General features: G+C 34.8%; 1 protein-coding gene across 2 annotated transcripts in view; it reads left to right on the top strand.

Moving 5' to 3' along the window:
• LOC124354737 (zinc finger protein 608-like) overlaps positions 1 to 21,240 on the top strand; it is a 65,901-nt gene extending 44,661 nt beyond the window's left edge. For both annotated transcript variants that reach the window (XM_046805404.1, XM_046805405.1), the window contains 6 exons: positions 1,278 to 1,395; positions 2,533 to 3,228; positions 13,097 to 13,217; positions 13,680 to 13,767; positions 15,996 to 18,613; positions 20,451 to 21,240. In XM_046805404.1, the coding sequence (XP_046661360.1) occupies positions 1,345 to 1,395; positions 2,533 to 3,228; positions 13,097 to 13,217; positions 13,680 to 13,767; positions 15,996 to 18,613; positions 20,451 to 20,521 (3,645 nt within the window). In that variant the 5' untranslated portion in view covers positions 1,278 to 1,344 and the 3' untranslated portion in view covers positions 20,522 to 21,240. The remainder of the gene's footprint in view (positions 1 to 1,277; positions 1,396 to 2,532; positions 3,229 to 13,096; positions 13,218 to 13,679; positions 13,768 to 15,995; positions 18,614 to 20,450) is intronic.
• The last annotated feature ends 1,160 nt before the right edge of the window (positions 21,241 to 22,400 follow it).

The raw sequence follows: 22,400 nt of genomic DNA, 5'->3' as shown, positions 1-22,400 counted from the left end.
GAGTAATATCTCATAAATTTGTGGACTCTTACCTTGACAGTGACTGTGATCAAGGCTGCAGTTGGCTGCATGCGATGACCGATTTATCGTATTCATGCAACTGTCAGTTCAAATTCAGAAAGTACTAGCAAGGTCCAGACAAGTGACTATGGCAATTAAAGTAGTCAACAGAGTTTTGCTAACTGCTCTAGTCGGTCAGGTTTTGGTTGAGAAGCTGACAAGAGTAGTTAATGTAGTGATCATGGTGCCAACTGTGTTCAATCTTCCAAGAACATTGTTGTAGTTCAGTATTGGAAGGTACAGAGAATCTACTACATGACAATACAGTTGGAAAAATTATAGACGGCCTTGTAGTCAAGGTGGCAAGAGATCTACTATATTGGAGGCCAGCATCGTTAGTTATAATTTGATTTCTGCCCAAGCCTTCACATTTAATAAGACTACTCATATAGTTGATTAACCATTTATGTATTGTGGTTAAAAAATTGTAGGTTTTGTTACAGTTTGTTCGGAATATTTTATAAAATCAAAATGTACTCACATCACCCCAGTAGGACAGTAACGAAATACAATTTTCTTTTAGAAAAACAATATACAGTTATAATAAAATAATATATATGTAAACCCATATAAATGTAAAATCATGTTTAATAGAAAATAAGTTTTATGTACAACACTTCTGTTTGCTTCTGTTCGTTGATGAAATGTACTCGTACATAACATGTTACATAGACAATATTATTCTAATATACCCAATGAATTATTTTGTTATAGTACTACAAGATTAAAACTTATTTGATTACATTATAATTATATGATTACTTAAATTTTTAAGTCCTGTAATGAAAAATCAATTACCACTGATCCTTTAATCAAAGTGAAAGTACTAAGATTATTCTAAAACATACGGAACAAAACTAAGAATTAGGAAAATAATAAGGAATTTTGTTATATATTTAGATATGAATTACATTAATACAGTTTATTTTATATTTTGCACAATGTAAGTGTCATAATTCTGTTCATGTCAATGGTAACAAAGATTGATTACCATGATTTGATTTTACCTGCTTAGATAGACTCTGCACTAGTATTTCATCAGTAAAATGGATTATTAGTTGTCCAAAATTCTTTTCCCAAAAAATATTTTTTGCACACCTACTTGGACGACTCATACATTCTTGAAAATTCTATATGATGGTACTGACTTGTCCATATACAGTAAATGTTTACTATTCAATGTGGTTACTGGTACTTAGTGAGGTGTTGTGTTCCAGGAGATAAGATGGTTGTGGGGGGCGGGCCGGGGTCAGCACGGCCCTCAACACTCGGCTCGGCTCCCTCATGGCTGGCCCAATGAGAGACAACTCGCTGGACTGCAGCCACCGAACCAAGGTACAGTCAAGCAAGGTCTAGAAACACTTGTCAACAATCTTTACATCAGGTGCAATACTGTAATCTGTTCTTATGCAGAGTCCCTATAGATGAAAAATGTAGTTGAAGATGTTGTAACAGAATTTATCTATACATAAGTAAAAGTGTTGTAAATCTGTTTTATTTGTCCAGATATTTTCATTTAAAAACAGGTACATCATTCAACTGAAGGCCAAATAAGCTTAATAATTTAAGTCACCTTTAATCCTATTATTTAAAACATATCTTCTCTTTGTGTGGTTGTGAAGAACATTGATGTTGCAACAACTTGACATGGATTGAAGAGTTAATCAAATAGATTATGAACTCTTGTCTCTAAAGTCTTTGTCTGAATTTGCTTTTTAAGCAGTCCTGTATTGTGGGTACCCTTTACCTACCCTAGCTTACTTGAAACGCTAGGTTCTAGTTTCTGGCATCTCTACATGATCCTTAATTCAAATTCATCAATATTATATTTATTACCAAAAACTAATGATTACCGTTTATTACGGTTTAAGTAGAATTTTTACTAATAACAGCCAACTATATTTGATTGCGGCTTTGTTCATTGCTGTATAAACATTACTTCAATAATATGAGAGAACCGTAATTAACAATTTAGATCTGTAAAGGCATCCTCACTAGGTCAGCAAAGTAACTCGCCTCTCACTCAAAAGTATCCTCTTCACATCTGCATCTAAATATCTTTCCCTTTCGATAACAAGAGATTTTCAAGTCGACTGTTTTAATGATGATGACTGTCGTCATTTTATTATTTAATAGAAGATTTGTTTATCTGGAAAGGTCTCTGTTACTATCAAATGGTATCCTTACACTTACCTGCCTCTCATTGCACCCTTTAAAAATAACGATTTATAATCTCTTACAAATTATTCGTACAGTAAATGTTAATGCACATGACATGATTTTTTTAAATGTACTGTCCCACTTTTACCCAAAGCTATTTTTTTCCACTTAACAAAAAACTATTTCTACAATAACATTATTCAACAAAGTGGCAATGAGCTTTTGGTTGAAGGGAGTTTTAAAGTAATAGCTCAATTTATCCATAAATGTATAATGCATGCTGATTAACAGTGATCCATCCATTGTGAGCAGGTGGCAGACCCCAGGGCGGCGACGGCGGCCAAAGCGGAGACCAACTTCGAGTACGATGACAACGAGTGGGACATCGGCATCGGAGACCTCATCATAGATTTGGATGCTGATATAGAGAAGACCAACGAGCGGACGAGCGGAGGTGGGCCCATGGCTTCGGCGGCAAGCGGCCCGCCTACCAAGGGCAAATTGGCAGTGGAGCATTCGGCCACCGTAGACAAGGGGTTGAAGATGAAGATCAAGCGGACTAAGCCCGGTACCAAGACATCTGAGGCAAAACATGAAATTGTCAAGAGTGGTGAGCAGCAGAACGGTAGCACGAACAGTGGGGAGAAACATGCGGGTAATAGTGCGAGTGCAAGTGCTAGTGCGAGTGCGGGAGTGAAACGTAACTCGAGTGGCCACAGGAGGGACAAGGCCCGTGACAAACACGAAGTGAATGGTGTGGTGCGACCTGGTGGTGTACAAAGAGTGGTGTTCCCAGTGACTGTGTCGGGGCCCGGGCCCCCCAATCCCCCCGTGAGTGAACCCCCACCTGTGCCCTCCCCTGCACCTGCCACCCCCCCAGCCATCCAACCACCTCCCGCCATAGAGGAGCCAAAGCCTGTGCCTGTGTCGCCTACGGCAGCGGCTCCCACCTCACCTCCGCCACCGCCCAAGAAGGTGAAGACCTCCTGTCCTTCTGATATCAGCAAGGTAAGTCTTGCAATAATACAATTGAAATTATCATTTTTGTTTTTGAATTTTTTTGGGGGGGGAATGACTTGTTTGGAAATCTATAGAGTGCTTATTGCCGTTGGTGGAGGTGACGAACCTTTCCGTTATTACCAATTGACATAAGGTTCAAAATTCATTTTTATTTATTCTATAGTACACCAAAACAATTATCGCTAGAGTGGCTGTATACTGTGAGTAATAGACAGCAATGTTCTGGAAGGATACAAAGATGCTATTCCTAGTTCCTTTCCTATCAATACACTTCTGCCCTGATCATATGCATCCCCTGCATGCTTCCAACAGTAATGCAGACCATGAAAATCCACAAACTAAAAGATAAGCCTTGCTTTGGAATTATTTTATGTGTGTGTATATATATATATATATATATAATTTCAATAAACATTGAATTGCAAAAAGTACGTGCTCCGCCGGGATATATATATGTGTGTGTGTGTGTGTGTGTATGTATGTATATGTATATGAATGTATGTATGACATTAGAACACCAAATAGACTAGGTTACTATTTCATAGGTAGCCATTACTAGAACTAAGGAAAGTTATACTATATTGCAGTCCTGATGTACTGGTTGTTTATTCTAGATAGAGAGGACATCAAGTAGGCTTAATGAAAAACTTTTTGAAATGAATTCTATTGTTATGATCAAAACTCAAGGTAGTGTTGAGTTTGCAATCTTGCCATGATCAAGAGAGTATGTTGAAACTGTATGTTTATGATCATTGTAATTTACTAAGGTTACAGTATTATTTATTTTGTTCTAGTTTTTCCCCCTTTACCAATTAATAAACAATATATATACATATACAGCTCTGAGAAGCCTACTTCTGTAAAAAGACAACTAAGATAGGTTTCATAACAGTCTTTAAATGTATAGTAAAAGACTACCTTAATCTTTTATATCTGCACTGCTAGCAGTTATATACTGCTTTCACGCAATTTAGTAAATGTTGCACGTGTATAACCACTACTGATTTTAATGAATTATATTTCCGACGCCAATGATGAATTTACCTTGTTGTCGTCACAATTAAGAAAATAGGTCAAAAAGTGTATGTTTATCCCTATGGTAATTTACTGTATTCTTAGTATTTTTGTTCCATAATTGATTTTACCTTATTTCCCAATGGGGAAAATATATATATCACAGATAAGCGAAGCCTACTTCGGTGAAAAGTCAACTAAGGTGGGTTAAGGGGACACTATTTACATGTTTGATTCTTTATAAACTGAAAAACATTTGAAATATTTTAGAACATTTATAGCTGGAATCGGTACATTAGTTCAAAAGCACAGTCCAACGAACTTTCATCTACCTAGTTCTTGCCGACTACTTCAAAGGGAGTCTTTGGAGTCAAATTCTGACCATTTTATGTTTTATGAAATTTTTTAAAGTAGGCGAGTATTTACCTAATCGCTAAAATCAAAACACGATTTGAAAACTAATGCTTACTTCTTAGAGAATTTACACACAATAAATGTAAACAAATTGAACATAGCGGTTAAATTAATTAAACATATGGTTGTGCGGTTATAAATCAATTTTTACCCCGAACAGTTGATTACATTTGACAGGCTCTTTCAATTAATATTTCACAACTTTAAAGACCAAGATAAGATTTTTTTGTTACTTTAAAGACAAGTGGGGCGTAGCCTGGAGGGATTTTTGAAATAAAAATAGGCCTATATTCATCGCAGGGACCGTAAGAATGTCCTGTAGAATTTTAGTACAATAGGTTGAATATTTATGTGTAAAAGAAAACAAACAAAGGCACTTTTGCGTTTATAGTATTATTTATTAGGATTAGAATTTAACTATTGTGTTAAATTATACTGAGCATAATCTACGGAAAATTAAATATGTATATGTTAAGTGTAACACTTTATGACATTTCTACTCAATTTTAATGTACCTATTTGTTATATATCTTATACTTATTTATCTATTCCTCCAGATTTAGAAGTATGATTTTCTTGTTTTACCCAAAGAACAGTAAAGCTTTTACGTGATTTTTTCTAGGTAGGAATTGTCTTTTGCTTGTAACAATGGTAGGAAAGTAAACTATAACAAAGCTAACTGTGGAAATAGCAGAAGTTAAGGAAATGCTATGGTTGTATTTGATCTATTTCAGTCTTTTTCATGGTATTAAATTATAGGTGCTGCCAAGAAAATGATACTAAACACTGTTAAAAGATTAGGCATATGCTATTTTTAATTCTCTTAATTAATAAGAACATAACAATAATCACAGGCATATAAATTCACAAAACTTGTTAGAAACAATATTATTTTCTAACAATAAAATATTATTATGAAAATTAACCTGTTGAGAAGATCATGTCAAAAGAATAAATGGATAAGATCTAAAAATATGTTACATTCATGAAACAATTTATATTCCATCTGCTTTCTTCAGACAGATATCGGTTAAGCGCAGGACTATTGTAATAAGATAAAAGTTTGTAATTGCCAATATTAGTACATAAACAATCTAGAAAAAATCTGCATGTATAGCCTCATCAAAATGAATTGGATACATTAGTCTAATTTCATACTATTTTCACTATAAGTATATTTTTATTTGTTTTAAAATAATACAGGAAAGTGTTCACAAATGCGGGTACAATGGTTTTATTTTAGAATCATGCTGGCCATTTGTGTAGAAGCACCTAGTTGTGGCTCCATGCAACTATTACGTGGCAGCTCGACTCTAAACCGGTTTTGTGAAGTAACTTGGCCTTGAACTTCCTTATGCCACAATAAATTATTACAACTGGTTGTTGAACTTGGTATCCACCTTACAAATCAATTCCCTTGATATTGGAGTGGGGAATCTGTCACTTTTTACACATTACACATTTATTACAATAAGGATGGGCTTCTATAGTATCCTCCTAAATTAAATTGACAGTAATCCTATAAGGCACTTTTTCTCAACTATTCTACCAGCACTTTCCATTAGATTAGTAATGTGTAGGAAAATGGAAGAATGGGCGTAAATAATTCATAATGTTATAAATAAATCTTTGCTGTACTAAATAGTACATCATACTACAATTGGATTTTCATTCATCTTTTCTATCCATATTTTTAATTTCATCTTAAGTTCAAGTTCAAGTTCAAAACTCTTTATTCAAGTCAACGTTTCAGTACATAAATCTCACAGATCCCAATGCGGCTTCACAGGGCGCGTGTGGGAAAAGTTAAAGCTTCTTTGTTTGTATTTATATTTTGTGCTCAGTCAAGATATTGAAAATCCTTAACAACACTATTCATAGCACTTGGAAGATTATAAATTAGGCCAGTGTCATCAACTATGTGTCATAAACACTAAAATTACATATTAATTTTAAAAAAACTCCAATAATATAGGTTTTTTAATTTTTGTGAGGCCTTTCATACTCAATGAGAACATCTTCAGACCCACATAACTGAATAAAAGTTACATTTTATTTAGATCACTACATAAATAAAAATTATGTAATGTTTTGAACTAAACAGTTGGGATTTAAATAATGTTATGTCTTTCAAAGCTACACATTATCCATGTGATATTTATATAAGCATAAAGATTTTGACGTGTGGTTTTAATAACACTTATGTATCAGCTCTTGTTTATTTTTCTGCAATATACTTTTTAGTCCATACTTCAATAACATTTGTATCACTCAAATAAAGAATTGAAAACAAATTTACATCAATTAAGTTTGTTAAAGCTTATCTTTGAAACATGGGTAAGGGCACAAAAACATAGTCCAACAAATGCACACAGTGTTTAACGTTTGGTCCCACATTACCATATTATGAGAAAGCATTTGTAATCGACTAGTTCTGATAATTAATGGAATTATTGATTTATTTTTAGTATAGCAAAGTTTTTTGTAAACCTTTTTCAACTATTTTGATAGGCCCACTGTACAAATCCTAGTTGGGTGTATGTAAAATCCTAGTTTGGTGTATCTAACAGTAATGCCTACATCTATTTTATTTGTACTAGTTTGGCACCGTCTATTCCCCAGTGGCCTGTTACCTAAAACACTCTTGGGTGTAGACTTCATAGTGCATTGTGTACACCTTGAGGACTTGTCAAGGTTAACATTTTTTTTCCGAATATTTGATTGAAAAATTATGAAGTTTTACCTTTAGAGTTTAATAAAATAATCTATGAAAAGTTTTTACAGTTAACATTATTTCAAGAATATGAATTTATTGAAGCATGAGCATCTTCTGTTATAATTAATATTTATAATTTGTAACGCACACTTGTGCCTTCAAAAATCATATATTTTACTTTACTATGATATTATGATTTATTCAGATGAGGGCTTGACTCAGATTCAGGAACATGCAGGGTGGAGGCTCAGATGCTGGGGATGGGGTCTTAGTTAATTACTTACAAGGGTGGTGTAGGGGAGGAGAGGTAATCCCCTAAAACTAGTCCCAGAGGAGGGTGGGTAATTGCCAAGCACTCCCCCACATACTAACTATGGAGATAGGCTCACAGCTCTCAGGCTAGAACACAGCCTACATTGTGATTTAATCAAATCTTGTGTACACAATATAGGTTATTACTATCATACTAACTATGGAGATAGGCTCACAGCTCTCAGGCTAAAACACAGCCTACATTGTGATTTAATCAAATCTTGTGTACACAATATAGGTTATTACTATCATACTAACTATGGAGGTAGGCTCACAGCTCTCAGGCTGGAACCCAGCCTGCATTGTGATGTAATCTAATCTTGTATACACAATATCAGTTTTTACTATCATACTAACTATGGAGATAGGCTTAAAGCTCTCAGGCTGGAACCCAGCATACATGACGATTTAATCAAATTTTGTGTACACAATATCGGTTATTACTATCATACTATTTTTCTTACAATATTACATAATGTACACTACAATATAATTTCATTGAACAATTAATTTATTTATTTAATTGTATCTAGTATGTAAGTGAATACCTAAAAATAAAAAATATTGAATTTCCAAGGTTGATACATCAAACATTCCACATGTTATAGTAAAATATAAACACAGAACCAATACTACAGTTAGGTGGTTTTTAAATCCACCTTAAGTTAACATGTAGCTTAATACCTAAGCTTTAAATCAAGCATAATCACATGTTTTAATGTAAACAAGTCACACATTTTCAAAGTCCCATGCCTTTCTTATAGGGAACATTTTACATTATTTCTCGTTCACTAATTTATTTTATCATAATGCTATTTTCACGATTCCCTTGGATCAAGACCTTTAATTTGAGCCTTTTCTCATCTCCTGCAATTTGCTAAATGTCTACCATTTCCAGTACAAAATTCTGCTTCCAGAATTATATATATGTAACCAATGTTTGTCCTAAAACCTAATTTAGTTTGTAATATAAAAATTATTATTTAGCTATAAATAAGTACTCTTCTTTTGTACAATTTGAAATAAATAATACTGAGCACAATTTGAGTTCAGTTTTTGATTACTATTTGGCTTATTTGACTAAAATGAACATACTGTAAACTTATATGGGTCACTAATAAGTATTTGAAATCCCCATTCATATGTGGATGTATTTACAAATAATTAAAAGTCAAATTAGGTTTATTTCTGTAATGATGGTTTGAATTTGATTTATTTAAAGGTTAGAGTATTATATATTAGTTGTGTTTGAAAACTGAATGAATATTAAAGGTTGTCTACAACCACACCAAAAGATCCAAAAGATTTTGGATATTTGGTTGGATCTGTGTGGATGTCAATTCTGACATCTATTTATATAATATGTTTTTAAGCAATGGCAGTACATGAAAGGAAAAAGAAACTATTGTAGTATTGTCATGACTATTATAGTACAATATATGGCTATTAGATTACTGACTGTATAGTAAACAGCATTGTAAAATAAAGTGATAACTGAAATAATAAAACAAATATAAGCTGTTGGGCAGGTACAAGCTTGTAGAGAACATACAGCCAGACTGGATGTAGTGCGAGGTATATCCAAGGTATATCTGCTTTAATACATTTCATAGTAGCTATTTACTCTTTTTAAGCAACATAGGGTAAAGTTAGAGATGTTAGCTGCTGTAAAAACTTATTTGCAGTTAATTTATTCAGATTGCAAGTGAGGAAAAAGTTGTAGATATCTCAAAGGAGGCTTAGTGAAGCACCTTGTCACTTTTGTGAGAATTAGCTCCATCTCACATTTTCGGATTTCTTTCTTAGTGTGACAAAATGTTCCTTTTAATTTATTGTTTAAATTTGTTCCCTAAAGTTAGGGAAAAGATTTTTCAAACATCCTGTATAATTATCATTCATTCTTATGATGTGATGATGCAAGTAAAAAGTAATTGTTATTTAAAATTTTGTTTCAATATCGCTTGCAAAATTTGTTTAATTTTCAATTAAAAACAATCCAAGTGGGTTCGGGTAATGAGGCAGGGACCAGTGTTTTTCAACTTTAAACACAGCTAAATGTGGAGATGAAAAGTTGTGGGGTGAGCGCCAAGGGCTGTAATGTCGTCTCGAGGCAGACGTTTAATTACACGAGTCGGCTCCGGTTTAATGGACTACTTCCTTGCCCCTCTCCCTCTCCGGGCCGAACCGTGTAACTCCCTGTAATTTGCTGAGTGAGCACCACCGCAATAATCGCCGTACATCAACACGTCTTCCGTTGCTTTTAGTGTAGAGTTCGCTCATCGCAGCACAGTTTTACATAACACATACACATACATAACAACAACATATTCTAACAATACAAACAAATACACACATTGTACGTTGGTACATTCTAATAATTTAATAATATTTAAACATTTTAAGCTAAGATATTTTTTTTATTACAAGTCACACTAGTTTGACACAATACAGAAACATTTTATAAGATAATGCAATCAAAAATAAAAGACATTGATGTTCTTGAAGAACAAAATTCAAAGCTGTAATTTTGAAAAGTGAAGATTATTGTGTAGAAGACTATATTTTGTCGGAAAGAGTATAAAATAATAATAACAATTAAATAATTTGGATGATCCTCAGATCTATACAGTTTGAGTATGAAAATATTGCTCTTCGAGAAATTGTGTTTAAACAGTAGACCTACTTACAACTTCTTATCAAAGGTATTGGAATAAATATTATGTAACATTTCTGATCTAGAAGGAGAGAGCCAATTTGCGTAGTATAAGCACAAAACCGTAGTATAGTTTTTCATGTAATTGATTGGGTAATTTCCTCTTAGAAAGAAATCAATTGTTAGCTGCAATCTATAGTATTTGTTCCAGTTTCAGTGCTATTTACATCTGTTCCAGTTCTGGGCTGTTTATTGCTGGGATTGAGAGTTGAATGTCAATTAGTTGGTAGCATCAGTGCTCTCTCCCATCAGTCAATGAAATTTACCAGTGAATAATCAAGTGCACAGTACATCCTGTCTAATCATCCATCACCAATTAATTATGAAGAGCCATCGAAACGAGAAGAGAAACAGTACAGTTGAACACAGAGAGATTTTTAAACGTAGTTGTTTTTAATTCTGTGTTTTCCTTTTTTAATTTTATGATGCCATAAAACTATAGACGTAAAATTATTAAAAGAATGGCAGCTGTTAATATTTTTCTTCTTTAAACTAATAATTATTCATAAAGAAAGCTTAAAAATGAATTTTAATATAAATACTGTATCATGAGTAATAATTTCTTATTGCTTTAAGAAAACCAATAGTACATTATGTTTTATGGTCTAACTCTTGATCTATAAACAAGTTATACACACTTACTGAATCTGATCAAGTTTAAACATGATTCCATCACTGAAAACAAATTGTTTAAGTATTTAATACTGAAATTTGTAAGTATTCTAGCTGACAAACAATAATATGATTGTTTGCACTGGGTAATAAGCTTAAAAATTTGGATAGTTTGAATCTTTTCAAACTCTGTTAGGACTGGATTTTGTATTGTTAATGAAAATAGAGAGATTGCCAGGGAGAATAATGTGATATTTAAATGTTACAAAAATTAGAGTGAGAAATTAGTTTAAATGGAGCCTACACATAAGTTGTAGTTTCAGTAATTCCTGTTTTGGAAAACTGGATGTGATGACAGGAAAATTTGATCTGACTTGACACTAGGCTTGGAGGTGAAAAAGGGGCTGTGTCTGCGGTTGGGTGGATATATGAGGGGTGAAATTTATCAAATTTGTAGGACCAAGGGTAGATGGAGCCACATGTGACAGAACTGTACGTGGCTGGCTTGTAGAGTGTTTGTTTATCCGAGCCAGGGGTGGGAGCTGGATCAATATACTGTGGTCTGCAGATAGGGGAGTGGCAGGGGGTGGGTGGCACTTTGCACCTTCTGGCTTACCCCTTCGCCTGGCTTTCACACTAATTGAGTTGGTGGAAACTCAGGAAATTGATAAGTGTTGAAAGGGTCTTCTCTGACAATATATTTACTTTACCATTAACACTTCCTTTGCTGATCAATCTATCGAGTTGCTCGGAGTTATGAAGTTAATACCTTAGCAGATCAATGTTCGAATGTTCGTTTATTATTTATATTCAATTGATAGCTCTAACTGTTTGAAAAACAATTTAATTCTGAATTTATGCCCTGAAAATGAGAATTCATGCTTTGAAATGCTTTATCTTCTGGAACATGTCACACCAAGAAAATCCTATTCGAAGGTAGCAAAAAAGGTCCAACCAAGTTAGTCTACACAAATTCTAGTCAGTTACTTAAGTTAATAGAGCATTACAAAATAATAAATATTATTTTGAAATACTCTGAAACAAAAACCGTGTGATAAAAGTGACAATCTGAGAGGACAATGTATGAGAATGCCGAAGGCGGTGGGAACACAGTAAACAAAGCTAATTGAGTTGCCCTTTGTAGGCTTTGCGGGATCCTGTTATGTAATTAGATTAAGTACCCTTGGTAGTACGTGTTTACTTCTTCTCTCACTGTATATTTGCGTTGGTTTTGGATTAGAGAATAAAATATGTTTATTTGTACAACTTGTGAATGGGGAAAGGATTTTGTGTTTAAACCTTCTTAACAATTTTATTTTATTTGATAGAAACTTATTAAATTAAGATAAGTTCAAATGAACTGTTTGTAATTTCCGTGTGGAATTATATGTCGTTATATATCGTTGAATATGGTTTTGTCTCTTTCCACATGTATACAAAGAAAAATAACCAGTGTACTTGTGGGTGTCATCTGTTAAAAACCTTTTCAGCTGTTGATTTAACAAATTTGATGAAGTATTTTTGATTATGTAGAAAATTTCATACAAACCTAAAATGTCCCACCCATGTCATAAAGTTATTTCTGTTACTTTCAGCATTGTTATTTCCTTTTACAAAATGCAAAGTTTAAGATAAATTTAATTGAAGACTGCAGTTTCTTTATATCTATTCAGTAGACAAAAGGCGTGTGTGTAAAATATTGAACAAGTGTTTTATGCCAGTTAACTAAATAAGGACAAACTTTTCCAAATATTACAAGTGTCGGCTACTTTTCTGACGGACTTTCAAAGTTTACGAAAGTTAAACTTTGCAAACTTAAATTCTTGTTGCATAATCTCGAGATTTTAGCGTTTTTTTTTCTAGTTTTAGGATTAGTTTACCTCTTTTACTGTAGAAAGATACATTGTATTCACAAAGATATTAGATCTCAGTAAAGAGAGTAAATTGTAGAAACATTGTCTTGGTAGAACTTTGTGATAGAAACTAGTCAGGAAAAACATCCTTCCGGTTTATCCAGTAATTTTGCAAGGTTGGATCTACTCAGCAAGTCTGACCCACTGTGTTGACTGTTACAGGAGATGGTGGATGTGTGTGTGGGGACCAGCGTGGGGACCATCACGGACCCTGACTGCCTGGGACCATGTGAGCCGGGGACTAGTGTCACATTGGAAGGCATTGTTTGGCATGAGACTGAAGGTGAGAATTTCCCATATTGTATCACCTTCGGTGTTGTTTAAAACGGGACTTTCTCCCTTAACATACATATTATTTTCATCAGAGCCCTTCGCACAAATAAACAAGAGATTCAACCCAAGTATGCCGTACATTGTATACCTCGTACTGTGATGTAAAAATGTAAATTTAGTTAATGTATAAGGCATTAGTTAGTTTTTTTTCTAACAAACGTGAAATTATTTATTGTGATGTTAAAGTAAAAGTGAGGTAAACTGAAAGAAACGAGTATAAAATAACGTTTGTAATGTTAACAAATGACCATAAATTGTGTTTTCACAAGCTAAAAATAAATTTGCTCAACATTGTTTACAACCAGTATCATAATGAAATGCAAGCATCTCTATCCCTGAGATTAAGTGTAGTGAGACAGTGTATGACATGTAGTAAAGTGTGACATACTGACCATGTTCTCTTGTGTGGCAGGAGTGTTGGTGGTCAATGTGACGTGGAGAGGGAAGACTTATGTGGGAACACTACTAGACTGCACCAGGCACGACTGGGCACCTCCTAGGTGAGTAATTAGTGTTGTGATGCTTAAAAAGACGGAAGTGACCGTTTCTAAGTATTCAACCTAATAAATTACAGAGTAAATTATTTCTTTTATGCCAAAACTTCTTTTTATAATTATAAAACTTGTGAAGCATTCGGTTCCCTCAAATTTCATATAGTTTTTTTGCATGCAATCTTGACAAGTTAGGCTGCTATGGAGTAAGAAGACATTGCAGTTAACTTTGAAACATTTTTTAAATGACAAAAGAATGTTACTGTTGTGTTTTTCAGTAAATGGGTATGTTTTTTCATGAGTAAATGGATACTGGATATATTCCACTTTGATGACACATGTTGTGTAACATTAAATACCCACTGTAGACCCAAAGACATGGGTATGTTTTTTCATGAGTTGGATACTGGATATATTCCACTTTGATGACACATGTTGTGTAACATTAAATACCCACTGTAGACCCAAAGACATGAGGTTGACATTTCAAATGACTTAATGCTTAAAGTTAGTCATTAAGGCATTGTGACACAACATAATGATAAATATATCAAATTTTGACTGTATAAATAGCTATTGTGAAACAATTTCATAAGAATATGAAAAATAGTTAAAATCTGAGGAAAAAATGTATATCTACATTGAAATACTTTGACAGGTGCCTGCATGTTCAACAAAGAATATTCTAAGAGACTATGACCCAAAAACTAAGCTGCACTGATGTATATGTATGTACTTATCTTGGGCAACTTGGATTTTTGTTTAAACTGTCATTCAATAAACTTCCTGAAAATTGAGGCCACATGTCATTATAGCTCATGTAGTACATACAATATTATAGATCTCTCCTATTTTAGCGAATTATTAACATTTTACTGAACTTTTTTGTTCACAATCTAATTGACTAAAAATACCATACATAAATATTTGTCATAAAGATTTTTTCATCTTAAAATCATGACAGGTTTTTGTTTGTATAACAAAATTTTTGTTCATAACGTTTTTATGTAAGTCTCCACAGGTTCAGGTCATGATATGGTTGTATGGTTCATTACCAGTAAAATTTTTATAAATTATTCAGTGATTTCTGCATTGAACAGTTATATGGGTTTTCATTATTACTCACCAGTTTTGTTCGCAGGTCAGCTAGCCTTGTACCTAACAAAAAACAATTATCCATATTCTTTGTGAAATATCTCTTGATATATACAGCATACACAATCCATATGGTTTGTAATAACATATTTTAGCCTTATTTAATTTGCATTGTCCTGAAGCAAAGAAAGATCTCCTTGAAGTTCAAAGCATAGTTGACAAACAGTCTATGTGATTTTTGCAATTAATTTAAAAGCATAACAGTGATGTTCAAGGCAGTTGCAATGAACAAAATTTTAAAATCTTACATTGATCACTCTGAAAATGCTTTTGCAATAATTCACTCGTTTAATCACTCATAATCTAAATGTGCACTGACAAAAAATTTCTGCCATAGGCTAATTTTAGCTGATATCAGATACTGGGATTAACTCTCAGATTCTCAAATCTTTATATGAATACTTTGAATGTTACAGTAATATTTGATACTCCCTTATGATTCTGAAAACATAATAGAATGTACTAATGTGTAAACATAAAGTAATTCCAAGGATTGTCGTCGTATCATTTTTGTGACTCATCTATCTAGTTTCTTCAAGAGGATATGCTGCTCCAGGTTTCCTCAATTTTACCTACTCATTTTTGAATTTTAGGAGCAAACTAATGTTTTCAACCTCCCACTTAAGTATTGACTCTCATCACTAAATAGTATATTTCACAAATAGTGGGGAAAATAGAGCTTTTCATAGTGCTAGTCATTTGATGAAATAAATTACTACTATGATTATTGTTCATTTTATTTCATACAAGGTTCCATGTAAAGAATCACAAACATAACAACTAAAAGGAATTGAATTAACCTAAACAAAGTCAAGAACAAGCAACGCAATGTTTTTACATTTCTTAGATTTTTAAAAACAGTTGTTGCATTTAACAACACAAAGAAACTAATACCTGATGTTTTTGCTACTAGTGAGTATATTATATCCTCACTAGTGGAGATATTACGGGTAGTATTGTGTAAATTATTGAACTCCAGTACATGCTCCAACAGTTTGTATATTTTTTATGTTGTGGGTGTTGACCTTAATGTTACCACCTGACCTTAGGTGATTTCGTTTTCATAATTTGAATATTTACAGGTTCTGTGATTCCCCAACTAGTGACTTGGACGCAAGAACGCCGAAGGGACGAGGGAAGCGTGGGCGTCAAGCCACCACAAATACGACGACAAGTAATGACTTAAGCAACTTCACTGAGACAAGGTCTTCGGTCCACAGCAAACTGAGGAGTAACAACAATGGAGGAGCTAAAGGGAGGAGAAATCCCGGGGGCCCAGCATCACCCACCCCCTTTGTGCCTCCTAAGCCTGACACCACACCCGGCAAGAGGAAACCTAAAGCCCCTGAAGAAGAAGCTCCGGCGAAAAAGAGTAAACCTCCAGTTGTGGCCCCAGCACCACCACCACCACCTGTCACTACAGTCCCTACTACTCAGACGCAGACTTCTTCTTCATCGTCCTCATCTAGTCCTCCTCCCTCTCCTGTGCTGCTTGAGTGCCCAGAGCCCAACTGCTCCAAAAAGTACAAACACATTAATGGACTGAAGTACCATCAATCACATGCGCACGGCAACGCAGATGATGAGGAAACAAAAGAATCAGCCGGAAGTCTGTCAGAAGCAGAAGAAGAGCCTAGTCCTGCTCCTGTGGTGAAAAAGGAAGGAGAGCCATCTCCAGCTGAAGTCACTGCTCCAGAAACACCCACACCAACTCTGATGGAAGTTCCCCTTCCATCACCCCAGCAGCCCCCTTCCACTCCTACCCCAACCCCTACTCCTGAGGTAGAAGCCCCACCCCAACCGTCCACTCCAGACAAATCTGTTATCAAGCCAGGAGTATTGAGGTTTGGAACACAGGAAGAAGCTCTGTTAACTATTCCAACAGTGCCACCTTCAACAAGGCCTGTCCAAACAACTACTTCTCTCCAACCATCATCTCCCAGACAGCCTTCTCCAGCTCCTAATCCTCAGACTCCTATACAGCTTGTAATCCAACCCCAGACTCAGCCAGTTACACCACATGTTGTCCAGATCGCACAATCCCTTGCCCAGCAGAATCCTGCAATCAATGCCAAGGTTCCTCAGTTCAAAGTCAAACCTACCTCAGTCTTGATGCCGGATGATAAGAAAATTGTTAAACCTCCCAACCACAAGAAGAAGAGTAGGAAATCTCCAGCAGGCAGTCCTCATCCTCATCCACATCTTCTAGAACCACAGCCATTGGGACTGGAGCCAGGAGGTAGAGAGGATGTACAGTCACCAGCATACTCAGATATCTCAGACGACGGTGCACCTGTCTTAGACCCCGAAGTAGATGGTTCTAAGAGCAAACCAACAACAGGAGACAAAAAAGTGGATGTAAACCCTGGTCAGTCTCCACATTCTATACAGCACTACAACATGTATCCATACTATGGCCAACCCCCATACCTGGTGCCATCAGTCACGACCGACAACAAGCCCAAGGACAACACTAATGATAAAAGTTTGGAGGCAAAGCCAGGTTTAGAAAAGGAGAAAAAGGAAGGTAACAATGTAGGTGGGGAATTCCAGCAAAAGATGTTGCCTCAGCATTACTATCCCTACGGTTATGTTCCCAGCTATCCTTATAACTTAGAACCTGGCTATTCAGTGCCGATGGTTGCCGGTGAGGAAAAAACTCCTGTGATAAAAGAAGAAAAAAGCCCTGGACCTAATGAAAATATAAAGCAAAATATTCCTCCAGTGTCCACGACGCTACATGTTCCAAACCCTAATAAAATAAAAACGGAACCTGGAACAAAAGAAAAGCATCCCAATGAAAACCATCAGATTTTGAAGGAGAGTATCGAGATGAAAAATCAGATGAGTCCTGCGTACTTGTACTCAAGACCTCAGCAACAACAGACTCAAGGCGTTCAACAGCAAGATGAGATGAGAAGGTATTACATTTATCCTGAAAGGAGGAAAGACCACTCGGGACAATCTGAGAACAATCCTGGACTGAAGGCTACACCACCTCCACAGCCGAAACAGTCCGCACCAGCACCAAGTCCTAAACACAAAGACAAACCAACAGTGGAAGACAAAAAGGAAGAGAAAGTGAAGCAAGAAGGTGTGAAGCCCACAATGGAAACACAAGGGCCTCCTCCTCCACCTACATCTTCTTATGCGTACATCCACCCAGGCTACATGCAATCACCACACTATGGTGCGATCCCATTTGATCCCAGCCACTCCATGTATGCTCGTGGTATCAATCCTATGATAGTACCCAGCCCTTATCCCAACAACCCCTATATTCACCCCCAGCTGCACCCACCCATGCCAAGATATCACGCACCAGAAGACCTCTCCCGCCCACCTCCTGGTGGTCCAAAGGCTCTGGACCTACTTCAACACCACGCCAACCAGTACTACACTTCACATAAAATACACGAACTGCAGGAGCGGGCATTAAAGTCTCCCACACCAAAGGCAACGGTGGCCAGTGCTTCTCCATCGGCAGAGAGACAGAATGTGGGTGCAATCACGGGCCCTCAGGGTACTCCCACATCGACCAACTCGTCACAGCCTCCTGCGGCGACGGGAAAGTCCGGGGCGGGAGATAGCAAAGAGGCTCGCTCTCCCCCGCCACAACGCCACGTGCACACGCACCACCACACCCACGTAGGCCTGGGGTACCCCATCCTAACCGGACAATACCCGGCGCCGTACGGAGGTAAGCCTCTCTGAGCTACCTAATCGCTTGTTTCCGTTGATCGGTCGACGGCCAGAGTACACCATATTGGTGCTGTAGCATCCCCTCATTCCTAAAACACAAATTGAAGAGGCGTATTTTGTTACCAAAAATGTTTGTAACACGGTTCGTTGTGCTTTATGGGTAATACAAATAACTTAACTAGGTTAGACGAGTCTGTGATATCTTTTACGGCATTGCAGTATTTGTAAAAATAAATTGTGAAGTGAGGTTTGTGTTCACATTTTATTTTACTCAGCTGAAAGTGAACAATCTATTGTCTAAAACTGATCTCATCCTGACAGACCGCTGTATAAGTGTTCATGTTTTCAAATATTGGTCATGTTTCGAATGTTGGGGATGAACTATATTTGTTTCAATGTTAATATTCATGTAATAGCGTGTACATTTTCTAAAACCTGTATATTTCATTGTAAAATGTGCGATGTAACTTTTTGTAAAGTTGTATATATATATTTTTTTTAACTAGGCATACAAATTTATTGAATATTTGGAAACTAACAAGTTTAGATTTTGTGCATTGCCTAAATAAAACCTGTTTTACTTGGTTTAGTCTGACTGGATGTTATAGGTAGTTTACCAGTAAAAAGGAAGAAAAAATGTTTTGGAACTTTCAAAATGAAAGAGACTGTGGAGATATTTAAACATATCTTGCTTGTTGAATTAATACAATTTTGTCGTAGCCAGAAATACAGTTTTACTACATAGTTTTAGCTAAGATCAATTAAAAAATAAGTAATACTTAATACTTGGATTTGTTAATTTTTCATTTTATACCAATTTTTTCAATTCAGGACAGAAATTGTATTCATGTGAAATGAACTTAATGCTATTTTAATACTTCATAACGTAACAAATTGATGTTCATAACTCGTGTGGTTAACTATTTAAAAGTGTCTTAATGTCATGTTTTAACATTCATAAACTCAATAGATGTCCATTATTAGGTTCATTAATCCAGTGAATAGACGTTATTTGTGAATTGTTATTTTTTTTAAGTGGTCATGTACGTCTTTTAAACTGCCCACATTTTTTTGTAATGGTGATGAAAAATATGTTTAATTTATATTTATGATTCATAATTAAACGTATCTTTAAAACGCTTATAAGATATTGGGCTGAAGGCTGATTTTTTATGTAGCATAAGAAATATTATATTTTTGCTTTTAATGAAATTAATAGAAGTGTTTATTTTGGGTGTTAGAAAATTATTATTTTATCTATTTTTAAAGTGTTTGAATAACAAAAATATGTAACATTTTTGTTAATTTAAAAAAAAACTCTGAATATAACTGTGTTCTATTTTTCTTGTCACAATAATGCACCAATAAATAAGGTTTGCTGATTATTTTACTTAAGTTAAGAATTATTATTATTTATGACACAGCCAACCCATTTCAAAAGCAGAGTCATTGATAATTTTATCTTTATAGATTTCATTTCTGAATAAAATTTATATGTAATATTACTTAGTAATGTGATCTGTTCAAATACTTAATTTCAAAATTGTCAACATTAAGTTAATAGCCTTAAATGTTTATTTATGTTATTTTCAAAATTGTAGTTTTTATAATTATGAAAATAAAATTTAATGTCAGCAATTAAATGTGAAGTTAAACTTCTTTTTGATAACACTAATAAATTGTCTTGAAAAATGTTGTTCTATTTTGAATAGTCCCAAACTGTATACTAACAAAGCACTGTAATGTGTATGAATCTATTGTTACTGTGGGTGAGTAGTGAGTGGGTTGGCTGGCAGTCGCAGTTCCGCTCATGTCTGATGTCCTGTTCTGTGCAGCGGCTGTGCTCGCGTCACAACAGGCAGCGGCAGTCGCCTCCTCCGTCATCTCCCCATACTCCCCCAAGTGAGCTACATTCCACCCCCACACCGCTACTATATTTTTTGTAGTTTTGTAATAATCGATTAGCCTCTAAGTCTGTAAACATCTCTGTACATTACTGTACCCCGATAGTCGTTATAGTGTGGCCGATATATTCTATGTGTAAATATTGTACAAAAAGTAACATAAGTTGAACGGTATTATTTTTCAATTCTCCTTAGAGTATATAGGTGAATCGCGATAGATGTCTCCACAAGTGTCGCGCTTTCCAGTTTTAGTGGGACGCCCGACCAGACGCCGGAAGAGAACGGTTGGCCGCCGGTTGGGTCGGTCGGCAAACCGGTCACTACCGGCAGCTTGTAGCCGTTTGATGTACCTAAGCTTCTCTAGAGCGACCGGGCGGCTCTGCCTGACCCCTCGGTAACACGTTATCATTTACAAAATTACAGTACTACACAGTATGTTTGCGAAGCTATGTAATGACTAATACGTACTATATAATGCTGTTTTCAACTATTCGATGTATGTATAATCGATAGGAAGGTAATCCTCATTGTTATAATAGATTTGGATAATACACTTAATCTATTTACTGACTTAAAGGTTGACAAACAAAATTATGTATTTTGAATACACGAGAAAACATTATATTAATGGTTTGAATGTCTGTTACGATGGTGGTTAAGGCTTAAGACCAAAATGTACAGGAAAAAGATTTCAAATTAAAACTATTATTTCTTGGGAAAATGTTTTATTATTCAGCTAACCTTTTCCTTTTTTTTGCCTTGTTACAAATCAAAAGTAGATTTTATACAATACCTGAAACTGTTGTGTTATTGTGTAAAATACTTTGATGTGTTATGACACAGATGTATTGTAAGTTAAATGATGTACATGTATTCACTCAACGTGAGTGGATGATGTTCTGCAAGGCTTGACATATGAATTTTAAATTCTGAAACCATTAGCAATTCAGTATGCTTGACCAAATTTAAGTGAGTTACTGAAATATTAATACTTTTATTATTGTATGCAACTGCGTCAAAATGGAGAATATAATTAATTATAATTTCCTATAGATTTGAAGATAGATAAATGGTCATGCTTTGTTTAAACATTAAAATCAGAATTAAGTACTAACTGCTGAAACATAATTAAATTAATAAAATCGACAGCTATTAATTTAGGTAAAAATTTGTTTTACGCAGTACGTATTTTTAGTTTCTCAAAGGCTTTAAAAAAGATTTTTTATCAAGTAAGGATGGCTTGTTATGGGATTTTTACATGGAACATACACGGATCATATAAAGTTATTTGTTATTTAGAGTTAACTGGAGAGTTATTAGAATGTTTTTCACACCAGTATGTTTTATTATGCTGTAGTGGTAATAGAATATCAAACAGATATTGGTACATTTATAGTCTCGAGTGAGTATTTTCCTTTGGAAAGATGTATTCATCAAAAAGACTCAGTTAGCAAGATATATTTAATAAATCCTGATTATTTTTCAGTAGTAAAAATCTCTTAAGTATTCCTGATTTTCTTTTATTTAATTGACTGTATCTAATTAAAAGCCAGCTGTACTGGTGCCTATCTTGATTTTAGTCACATATGAGGATGTTAAACCTCACACAAATAAGCTGTTACTTAGGTCAAAGAATCGTGAAATGTCTTATTAAATTAAATAATTATTAACAATGAAATTTTATTTAAATTTTTACTAATTTTATTAGATAATCATATCTTTAAAATGAGACATTGACCAAAATTGTACAACAACAATATGGGCATAAATGTGTTTGGAGTTTTAACATTGATCTTGTGGGGTAAAATCAAGGTCGTTTCACTATAGCCTGTTCTTAATGCTGTTATATACAGGATGTATTTAACAAACAACCTGTTGTAT

This window comes from Homalodisca vitripennis, chromosome 2 (assembly GCF_021130785.1).
Source record: "Homalodisca vitripennis isolate AUS2020 chromosome 2, UT_GWSS_2.1, whole genome shotgun sequence".
Lineage (NCBI taxonomy): Eukaryota > Metazoa > Arthropoda > Insecta > Hemiptera > Cicadellidae > Homalodisca > Homalodisca vitripennis.
Note: the sequence above shows the minus strand (reverse complement) of the source record. Positions and strands in the feature narration are given on the sequence as shown.